At 43.8% G+C, this 11,695-nt stretch overlaps 1 protein-coding gene across 1 annotated transcript in view; it reads right to left on the bottom strand.

The window, feature by feature from the left end:
- Window positions 1-11,695, bottom strand: part of LOC103812201 (phosphatase and actin regulator 3-like) — a gene marked incomplete at its 3' end in the record, with an annotated part of 40,972 nt that overhangs the window by 27,624 nt on the left and 1,653 nt on the right. The window contains exons 3-4 of the mRNA XM_009085210.1: window positions 7,612-7,794; window positions 2,801-3,004 (exon numbers count right to left, since the gene is read on the bottom strand). Coding sequence (XP_009083458.1) covers window positions 2,801-3,004; window positions 7,612-7,794 — 387 coding nt within the window. The remainder of the gene's footprint in view (window positions 1-2,800; window positions 3,005-7,611; window positions 7,795-11,695) is intronic.

Genomic DNA, 11,695 nt, shown 5'->3' on the forward strand with positions numbered 1-11,695 from the left:
CTGTAGTTTTCTATGCAATATAAGTGTTTTGTTGAAATTTAGACTTTGATACACACATTTCTCTAGCACTTGAGTCCAAAACACATTGGCTATTTCCCTGGTTGTAAATTTGCTAGTTTCACACCCTTAGGATAACTGAACATCTGGCTTGGAAAAGATGCTGATTAGCTTTCTGTTCTGCAGTTCTCTTCCCCTTTCCCTTATATCTGTGTCCCAAGCCTCTGGCAAATGGTCTTGTTTACACCGACAGCTCGGGCTGGGTGTAAAAAGGCAACTCATCCAAGAGTATCTCTTGTCTCCTGTTGCCACCTAGTGTTTTACACAGGAATCTGAACTGGCACAGCTTGTACAGTTGTGTACAAACTTGTTTTCACAGCTATTTTTTACCTTTTTTTCACTTTTGAGATAAATCCTTCAATTCCTGGCAGAGAAAAACCTCTGCTTAGGTCAGGATTGCTTTGAAACAGCAATGTTAAAAGGACTTGGTTCCTATTGGCAGGGAACTTACTAGAAAACTGGAGAGGGCCAAAGTAGGTTTGAGTATTAGCTTCAGTTATTAAGTATCTCCTCTCAGACCCAGCATCCTGCATAGTGGCTACCAACCACATACCTTGTCTTAAGTTCAGTGCTGGCAATCCAGCACAAGGACATTTCCTCAAGTGTCTAGTGAGACACCTTCCCACCCTGGAGCTGCTCCTGCACCCATCAGGATGGTTGCTGCAGCCAGGAGACAGCCAAGCTCTGCTAAGCAAAGATGGGTTTTGGTGCTCAAAGGGACTTTGACTATGTGCTACTGTGGACATGCACAGAGGACATTTATAATCAATCACTGCCCATTGAATCATGGCCTGAGGGGATGAAAAAAACACCTCCTGAGTCACTTTATACTGCTGGACAGTGAGAGGGAGAGTGTCTGTGTTTCCTCAGAGCAAGAATCACTGGTTCAGCTCAGCCCTAAAGCAGCAAAGGAGACTTTGTTTTGTCTTTATACCTACTTGTTCCTGAGCAGGTCAAGGGCCAATTTTGTCATCACTGCAGCTTAGGCCAATATTGTGAGTTTCTTTAGAACACATCTTATTTGTCCTAATGACAGCTGTTCAGTGAATAATCTTGCAAAGTGATGTCTTGGCACCTGGCCCTGTTCCTCCTTTCTCTGATTAATTGGTGCTTGACTTGCTCCTCACTCCTCTGATAACAGCATCCCTAACATTGTTAAGGGGGGGAAAAACTGAACATAAAAGAGCTTTTCAACCTCTTCATCTTCCTTTTCTTTCATAATTGCTCTTTCTCCCTCCCTACACTTTTGTATTCCCTTTCACTCACTGACAGTATTTGTTTAATTTTAACTTGGCACTGCCTCCACATCCCCACAAAAATAAACATGTATAATCACTACTGAAAAAAGGTCTATAGTTCTTGGAGTCATTGAGAAAATTAAAGGTTGTTCTCTATGGAAAATGTAAATGAGCATGAAATACCAAAACTCAGAATATCTTAAATGTTCCAGGAAACATTTTGGTTAAGCAGCAAAATACCAAGACTCGAAATGCTGTGGAGTGAGTGGTGGAGGTGTAAACTCTCTACCCTCCTTGAGTCAGGTTTCCAAACAGCCTCCATGGCCTTCTCAGAGCTGAGCAAAGCACAGGGGCCCTGGGGCTGCCTGTTCATCGTGCAGGGTGGAAGGGCCAGGCTAGAGCCTGACCTGTAGCACAGAATATTGAAGAAATCTGAACAGCAGCTCCCAAGGAGCATTTCAATACCATTTCTCAGCTCCCACTTAAATTCTTATGGCTTTTAAGCATGGACAAAGTATGGATAATTTCCATGGAAAATAAATACTTGTAATCTTCTTCGAAACAACTGAAAACCTCATTATTTTCTATGAGCCCCAGTGGTCAGGTCACAATTGCCCCTCTGATGTTTTGTTTCCTGGTGACTTTGCAACCTCTATTCATTGTGCCAGGAGATGAGTGTGGATGCAAATCAGGGCTGAGATAATGACTGTCATTTAAAAGCCTGAATATCCAACAGGTCTGACATTCAGATGTCAGGACTTGATTCTAATTTGCAATAAGGCCCTTTTAACTGCATTTACCATATGTAGGGGCCCTAAAATTGGAACCAACTAAAATCATATCCATTTTAACACCCTTTCTGCAGTGCCAGAATGTTGGAAAACGTAACAACATTGGCAATACATTAGAAAAATCAGGCCCAGAGGAATTGCTTTTGAAATGTTCAATGAAGTCTGGCACAGAGGATTGCTCTGTGGGAGCCAGGTGTATCACTTCTGTGTGTTCTGTTAACCACACCAGCTTTCATAGCTCTAGTTTAGACCTACCCTAGAGAGCAAACCCTTCAGACAGAAACCTCTGCTGAACATACTGACTTGACCTTGATTGTGGCTGTTGTACTTCTATCCAGTGGGAGATCAGATAATGAAAACATTTAATTCTTCCTTGTGTTTTATGGCACATTGATGTGAGCATGTGATTCAGCAAGTGTTGGTTTGATTTGTTTTACATGTGTTTAGTGCAATAGACACACAACAAATAATCCCCAGAGAGATTCAGATAAATACGTGGAGTACAAAGATCAGTGTGTTGTTATCAGGCAAGCAGAGCACTCAGCTCATGGAAATCATTAGTGTTGTGTCCCCTCAGTATAACCAGCCCCAGTCACAGCAGTTTGGGGCAATAGGTTTAAAAATTGACACGAGAGGAAAAAAAAAATCAGATACTGTGCTGTGTAGGTGAATACATAAAGGATGAGAAGTCTTTACCGAGCAGCAATGACTGACCTGTTATGCTCTTTGTGATTTTGGAGATTGCCTTAGGTGGTGGAGCTGGGTGCAATGGAGGGCTGGGAAGCTGTGCTGGGTTTCTTTCTGTCTGTTTCTGGGGGGAGTCTGTGGATTCAGGTACAAGTAAGGCTTGTGGACTGTCTTCAGATGCTGGCAGGCTGGCATCTTCTGATCCTTCCGTGGGTGCTGAAGGTTTCTTGGCTAGTAGGAAGATGAGTAAAAGTAATGGAACATGAAGTTAATAATAATGATAGGCCAGGGGACAATGCCAGGAACATTCAGAAAAGCAGAACACATGGCACACAGCTAGAAGCACTCCTTTTCCACAGTGAAGATAATTATTGTGTGAAATAGCCAACCAGCCAAAGCAGGTAGAGAATAAAATGTATGAGGATGTTGAAGAAATGTTAGTTTTGATGTTCCTGAGAAAACTGCTGAGCTTCCCTTACTTCCCTAAAGCCTTTTTCCCTTTCCTTTTTTTCTTTAATAATGAAGATAGCAAGGCAAAGCAACTTTTGAGAACTGCAGTGGATTTTCTTGCAGCATGCAGCTGCAGTGGCAGTTCCTGAGTGAATACTCTCCTGTGCTAGGAACACACAGCCAAAGGGCAAAGAGTATCAAACCAGCAATGTTACACAAAAGATGACTTTCCAATAGTTTGATGGGTTTATTTTCACTATTTAATTTTATCTTATTTACTACATGATTTCAACTTGCTTCCCAAGTCTCCTTTTACTGTGCCTGACCTAAGAACCGTTGAGTCTTTCCTGAGGTTAAACCAAGAAGAACCTGCCATAAAAAGGATTTGCTGTTGGATCTCAGCAGCTAGTGGGGAATCAGTGAAGTGCTTAAGAAAAGATTCAATCACCAAAGCCTTAATCTGAGATGGTAAAGCAGTGCTCATTTCAGGATTGAGTCCATAAGGATGGCAAAAGCACTTGGCTCTTAAAGTTAGTGCAGGATGAATTACTGAGCATTTCATCAAGTTGACCAGACTCTGATGAGGGCACAGGGGAATAGATCCAGAAAGGCATGAAACTGAAAGAGGAATGGGTGGAATTTCAGTGATGAAGTCCAAAATTAGCATCCTTGAGTTCTGCTTAGATACCAGCTGGCTCTGGCAGTGCTTAAACTCACACAGTGCCTCACTGTTGGACTTTGACACTCTGTTACATGTCCTGATCTCTGCCTTGGTGTATGTGGGGACCATGGAGAGGCTTGAGGCTGACTGATGCAGACACCCAGCCATGGCCAGGCTCTCTCCAAACTGCATTTCCAGACACTGTGGGCTCAGTAGTAGCCATGAGGGTCATTTTTCCTGCCCTAGCAGGGAAAGCACTCATCCAAATGGGACATCAGTGGAAGTCTCTCCTCAGTACAGAACCATAGAATAGTTTGAGCTGGAAGAGACCTCTAAAGGCATCTAGTCCAACCTCACCCTGCAATGAGATTGAGTTGCTCAGAGCCCAACCCAACCTTGACTGTTTCCAGGGATAAGGCATATACCACCTCTCTGTGCAATCTGTTCCAGCATTTACCACCCTCAGTGTAAAAAAAGCTCTTCCTTATATCCAGTCTGAATCTGCCTTCTTTCAGTTTCCAAGTATTACCTCTTGTCCTATCACAACAGGTCCTGCTAAAAGGTTTGTCCCCACCTTTCTCTAAGCTCCCTTCAAGCACTGAAAGGCTGCAGTAAGGTCTCCCTGGAGCATTCTCTTCTTTGTGCTGAATGGCTCCAACTCCATCAGACTGTCTTCACAGGAGAGGAGTTCCATCCCTCTGGATCTGCTCCAACAGGTCATTTTCTTGTGGTTGTTGAGGACTCCAGAGTTGGATGCAGTACTCCAGGTGGGATCTCATGAAAGCAGAGCATGAGAGAGGCCCAAACTACCTGCCAAATCCTACTCCTTTTGGCATTATGGATTGATTGTCAGAACAGACTACCTTTCCCTCCAAACCATTCTAGGGCATCTCCTAAAGTCTCTCTACAGTGAGCACCCACAGCTGCTGCATCACAGATCTTTCCTTGGCTCAGTTTTATGTCTCATTGGGAATTCAAACTCTCTGTATTAATGAACATTCAGCAGCCTCATGTTCAGAGTGCATGGGGAGGCATCAAAGCACTTAGGCAGTTGGAAACAATAGCATTGGCAAGATAATAGCATTTAATTTGTTGACAAACAGATTAATGAGTTTGCCTAGAAGAGGAGGAATATTTATCATTCAAAAAAGACAGGAAAGTGGAATAAATACATTGTTAACAGGAATTCTCGTGAAATTTGGCTTGCTAGGAAAGCTGCTGTAAATGATAATTGTGTGAATTATAGAAGGAAATAATTTTCCTTAAAATGTTCTTCTAGGGAAATGCTTTGTTCCAGGCTGACATCACTTTGCCTGTTTGTGCCCACTGCATAGCAGGCAAAATGCAGAATAGGGGAAGAGAAAAATAAAGTCCCTAATGGTTACATTACAGCGAGATCGAGAGCCTCAGTAGATGTTAGGAGCTTGATGGGAAAATTAGTCAGGTTTGAGTGCATTCCCCTGGGTGAAGTGATACTTTCCCTGGCAGAAACTGCACTGAAATCAGCAGCTCTCCCTGCAACATGAAGAGCTGTTTGCACAGGTGCAGAGAAGCAGCCACAGTGGGACCTATGCTAGGGAGAAGGTGGATCTGAAACACACTCAGTCTCAGTCAGACAGACCTTTCTGTTTCTGAACTCCATCTGCTCTGAGAGGTATCCTGAAACAAACACTGTGCACTGATGTCTGAGGAATGTCCATTTTCCATTCCCTGTGAAGATCAGTTTGCTGCTGGGTCATTTTGTGTTGTTTCTGGTAACAGCAGCATGTTTGACTCAGTCTGAAGGTAGACCTGATCTTGAGTGCTCAAACCTATTAACAGATTTCATACTGCAGAGTGACTGTAAAAAAAATCCATGTGCTCTAGATTCTGTACTGGAGTAGCAAATTATTCATGGAGTGCCACTTGTCAAAATGCCACCTCATTACTAGTTAGAAACCCTCCCCTTGGGACTGCCCCCAAGTCTGCTGGGGAAAAACTGCCCTCTTGGTGCCCAGGCTGTTCTTTTTCTGTGTGTTAGCATGAAGCCTACAAATATTTCCTTGTGTTTCCTCCTCTTCTCCTCCCTGGCCTTTATCCCATATCCTCAGGATGAAGTACAACATTGGGTATAAAGCAAATACATTCCTTTTGTTTCTAGCTGGTCATATATTCATATGAATTTGGGCCTGGACTGAGCCCAAGGACAAACGTTATAAAAAAACCTCAACATTATCATAAACTTAGCAATACACTGTGACAATTTTGAAGAGCTTTCTCACCCAATTAATTCCTTCAGGTGCACTCACTGGAGACAGGAATGCTAGAATGCACAGACAGGGATAAATTAGCACACAATGACTAGATCAGCATTAATTATTTTGAATGCCAGAGGCCACTGATGAAAGAGGAAGGAAGACTTCCAATAAATAGAATTGGAGTCTCACAGACTACAGAGACAGGAGAAGGGAATCCCACTGCTATTTTTGTGGCACCTGGGAAAATGACACCTCAAAAATGGAGGAGAAGAAATAAGGAGAGAGGAAAGATTGTGCTAGGGAGACAACAAAAGGAACTAGGATTACAGAAAGAGACACAAGAAATTGAGATGACTTTGAAAGCTTCAATACACAATTTTGAACACAGTGTAAGGTAAATGTTAGATAATAGTACTAGGGTTGGCAGAGTCATAAGGTTAAGTGCATGGTACCTTATTAGTGCCATCTTTTCAGGATAGCCTGTCCCAGTGGTAAGAATTAGATGTTCAGAAAGAAATTTCATTAGTGATATGGAATTAAATGCTCTAGGAAAGAGTAAGAAGAAAGGAAGCCTGAAGGATTCTGGTCAAGATTTGATCTGATTTTTCTAAGAACAGGGAGATGAATGGATTTTGCCTCGACTAATGAGGGAATGATGTCCTTTTTGAGCTGCTGAAGCAGGTTGAGGGCATAAGCAAACCATAGCAGGTAGGGGTGGGCTTGGTGACAGCAGCCAGGGGCTGGGACCCCAGAGAAAGCAGGGTGAGAGGGAGTGGGATGGAGATCAAAGGCAACCAGGGCAGATGGAGAAGGTGTAAAGATTGATCAGAGGCCACGGGGATCCATAATAACTACATGACCATCCTCACAAACTGGGATAAAACGTTATCTCTGCAGCTTTGCATTTCTTGATCGTCAGGAAGTGAATGGAAACCCTCCAGCTGCTGGGCTGTGCCTGGCTGTGCCTGCCCTAGGCCTGAGGAGCTGCTGCCGTGGATGAGCTGTGCTGGAGCAGAGCTGCATGAAAGGAGCTTGCTTTAGCTTAGCTGTGCTCCTGGTATTGAACTTCTCTTGTAATGCAGCATGCTGTAACAGGGTGATGGCACGGACAGTGTGGGCTCTGTATTGACATTGTTCTCCCAAGCCAGGACAAACAATTTCAGGCTTGGCACAGAAGTTGAAGAAATATTTTTAAGAGGAGCTTGTTTCATCTTCACAGCAGCCACTGCTAATACCAAAGGGGCTCCATGCCAAGACCGGATCCTCTCATAATCCAACTAATCCCATCATGCCAAGCTCTGTGTGGTCCCTCAGTTTGGCAGAAGTCTCAAAAATCACTGCTTTTAAGTACCTATTGCTAACCTAGTAGGGGCTGAGCTGAACAAGGTGCTCTGACTCTTTCATGTACTGACGTGTTTGACTCCTCATAAAACAGAAGAAATATTTTTACAACATTTTACAGTTTTTTGAAACCGTTTTATATCCAATACCTGCATCTTCTTTCAGATCATCCAAATGCAGCTCCTCACCAAACGAGGTGACATTCGTTGTGGCTACTGTTGTAGTCTCTTGCTGTACCTCTTCTGGGGCAAGTGCCTGGCACACAGGTGCTGGAGGCTCACTCTGCATCACTCCTGTGGCATCATCACCAGTGCAGGCTTTGCCTTCAGTTTCTGAAACAACAAATCACTTAATTAAACCATGAGCAGTGAAAGGTGAAACTCCCTGCCATCCCCTTGAGAAGAGTGAGTCTCAAAGCTGCTAGTGCTTGGGGGACTGAGGCTTCTCTTAGAGCAGCACCTGATCTGTAACAGTGTTAACCATCTGTAATGCAAATCTTATGGAGACCAGTCCATCTGGATACTATTTCCCACTCAGTTTTGTCAACAGGGAACCTATTTCTGTGGGCATCCAGCAGCTTGGGCAAATGATCACTGTGCATGGACAGGAAGGCCACTGTACTCTGAAAGTACCTGCCATGTTGGAGATGAGCACAAGCATGGGAAATCACAGGTCTGTGGGACAAGGTGATTCCTTGCATGAGCAGAGCCCATAGTGGTCCAGCACGTTCACAGGTTGGTCTGACATGTCCAAGTTGTGTCAGGCTCTGTGCACATCTCACTGCCATGCAGCTGCTCCAGCAGCAATGCCAGAGCCTGTCCAAAGACAAGGCTGCTAATATTCCCTCCCAAGCTGTTGGCTGTGAGCATAGTTTTAGTTACTCAGCTTTGAAAGGCACGTCCTGTGTGATTGAGCTGATCAGAAATTCAAATCCCTCTTCATGCAGACCTAGAAACTGCTCCTTTGCTTACTCTGAAAGATTTTTGTGCCAGTGATCCCTGCAGCTGTATGCATCCTGATGACTGAAGCTTTTCTAGTACTCTCCTATTCAGGCAAGAGTCCTTGGAATACAAACTATCCTTTTACTCTCTCAGAATTTGCAAGATCTACATCCCTGTTGCAAACCACAGCAGGCAATTCCTTCCCACCCTGGGCAGTGCTCCATGCTGATGGACCTGCCTGCTGTCCACCCCTCACCTCCCAGCTTGTATTTCTCAGCCCTCGACACTCCTTTCTGGAAGCTCCTGACAGGGCTATGTTTTCTTGCAATGATATTATGACAAGTTTTTTGAATGTTGATTTAAAATAGCCAAGATAGCTATGTTTTCTTGCAATGATATCATGACAAGTTTCTTGAATGTTGATTTAAAATAGCCAAGATTCATAGCTACCCCTTTTTATATGCTGTTTGGACAATCTGCAGGATAATCTCTTGTGCTTTGGGGTAAGGGTATCAGGTTTGGCCCCGAGATGCTGTGGAAGGGATGCAGTATTTCTGCACGCTGAGCTCACTCAGCCTGCCTCATAATCACGTTTGGTGAAAAGTTACTGTTCTTAAAATAGCCCTTGCAGTAGCACAGTTGCTATGATACAGGGAAGGGGAGGGGGAAAAAGTTCTTTGCCTACATTTCAGCTCATTGTGAAGGCAGCCTGTACATAATCATCGGTGTATTAGCAGCTGCCTGCACTGTTTGACAGGCAGCCCTTACCCCTCAGTGCTGGAAGTACAGCTACACCTGATCAGCTTTGTGCTCACAATGGGGAGAAATATTGGGGGAGGCTCCCTAAATGTTTTGAAGGTAACTCTGCTTCTCACATCCTGGGGAAAGGCAAGCTGCTGACAGCTGTGCCACAATGAAACTGCAGTCAGAGACACAAGTTCCTTCAGATCCTGCCTGATGGGAAGTATAATGACTAATGGAGTAATGACAAGCAGGAGACAGCCCTGTTGGAGAATTTCTGGTGAGGAGCACCTGAGACTCACAGTAGTGATGTTCTTGGTCAGAAATGATCGGCTCACGCCTAAATCAGAGTGGGTGTGCTGCTTTGATTGGCACTAGGTCCTAATACTGTGTTTTAGAGATCATCTGGGGACAGGTAAAAGCACAAATCCACGGGTAAGGAAAGCACCAGAGTCCTGAATATTCCAAAGCAATCAGGAGAAACAGGGCTGTGGTTTTGTTGTGAATAAATCCCACTGGATGGCAGACCCTGCACCATGTACCCTCTTACAGAGTGCAGGTGGTTCCCCAGAGTGAAGCTCCATTGCAGGAGCTTCCAAGGGTCCAGTTGACATCTGCCCTGTGCAAACAGAGCTGGAGAGGACAGGACAGCAGGGGCCCAGGCCAGGCAACAGCACAGCGTGTCGGGGCAGCTGGTTTGGGTTGTGTAAGGAGAAAGGGTGACATAACCTGTTAGGATGACTCATCTCCCAAGCAAGGACACTGCAATTTCACCCTGGGCTGCTCCAGGGTGGATGCAGATTCTGCACTCGCCTCGTGCTGTGCTCTGAGCCAAAAAGGCCACTGCAAAGTGCTGCTTGACAGACCTTGTGCTACAGATCTGACTGACACACAGCCCTTGTAAATGCATGAGGCTTCTCAGGCTACAGCATCATCCCAGTTTGGGCTATTTATGAAAGTGAGCAGGAGTCAGGTCCCTCAAAGTGTAGAGCCTGATGAAATAGAGGGATTTTAGGATTTACTGTAGACTTCTAGTACAGTGTTGCTGCTCTGACAATTGCAACTTACTGCATGAACAAGGACTTAGCCTTGAAACTGTTGCCACTTCAGCTCAGTCCAAGTAGGACACTAATCATTTACTGAGAATTATTTGGGTCAATTTTTTATCCTAGTTAATAAGCTGCTTCAACTAATATAATGAAATAACCCTGGAGATTCACAACATTGTAAAGAAAAATAACTTGCAGGAGGCTGCAATGTCCTTCAGCTGACTGTTAGCCATTCTTCCCTTTCTGGGCACAGGGAGGCACAGAAAATTGGTTTGATGTTTATAGGAGCTCTAGGCAACTTTCTTGCAGACAGGTAAGCAGTTTGCTCACAGCTGTCTGTTTCGAGGCACAGCTTGTCATCCTCATGGGACTATATATATTTATTAAATTTTTTTAGCCTTGTTAAAATGATCTTGTAACTTAGCATCACCTGTTTTCCTCCTGACCAGTTCTTTGTGCATGCAAGAGGCTTATTGATTTTTTTTCATTCCCTTTTAATGAGCTCTGCAGGAGTTTAATTTTACTCTTCTTTTGCAAAGCTCTGGTTATGCATGTCTTCAAATCCATGGATTATAGTGAACTTGCTACTCCTAGCAGGGATGAGGTGTGTTTTTCTATCCAATAGTGCTAATATGCTAACGGGGCAACTAATTTATGAGTGACACAAAGAGTTCAATGGACAGGAATTAAAAATGAGCTTTCTAAGAACTTCTATTTAACAATAAGCTGATTTTTTTTACTTGAACATAAAACTCTTCTTGAAATACATTCAATAAAATAATATGAAAATTGCTTTACTGGGATAAAAATCCTGTTTAAAATGCTCTCTTTCTGACTCTTCAGTTGCTCTGTTATAGTCCAGCATGGCATCACTGAGGGTTGTCCCATGGGCTATTTATAGGCATAGCATTTGTTTTAGACAAAAGAAACTCAATTAGTGCTTTCAAAGAACATCTATCTATGAGATGGTCAGACTCAAAAGGCTTCATGTCTGGCTTCATGACAGCACTTTCTGCTATAATTTTGAAGTGAAGTTGGGTTTTCTCTCTATTTAGGTGGAAATAGCAGTTGGGATGTTGCACTTTGTAATTTTGAAGTGTAGTTGGTTTTTCTCTCTGTTTAGGTGGAAATAGCAGTTGGGATGTTGTACAGAACACTGGGAGCTCACTTATCTCATGGAATAGTCACCCAGATCTGTCCCCCTTGAGCACCTGTCAGGGCTTTAGAGCACGAGGATATGAGACCCATGGTCCTTTGCTCATGTTTCTGACACTTCATCACCTTTGTAATTTTGAAGTGTAGTTGGTTTTTCTCTCTGTTTAGGTGGAAATAGCAGTTGGGATGTTGTACAGAACACTGGGAGCTCACTTATCTCATGGAATAGTCACCCAGATCTGTCCCCCTTGAGCACCTGTCAGGGCTTTAGAGCACGAGGATATGAGACCCATGGTCCTTTGCTCATGTTTCTGACACTTCATCACCTTTCCTGCAATGACATCTGC

This window comes from Acanthisitta chloris, unplaced genomic scaffold, assembly GCF_000695815.1.
Source record: "Acanthisitta chloris isolate BGI_N310 unplaced genomic scaffold, ASM69581v1 scaffold7522, whole genome shotgun sequence".
Lineage (NCBI taxonomy): Eukaryota > Metazoa > Chordata > Aves > Passeriformes > Acanthisittidae > Acanthisitta > Acanthisitta chloris.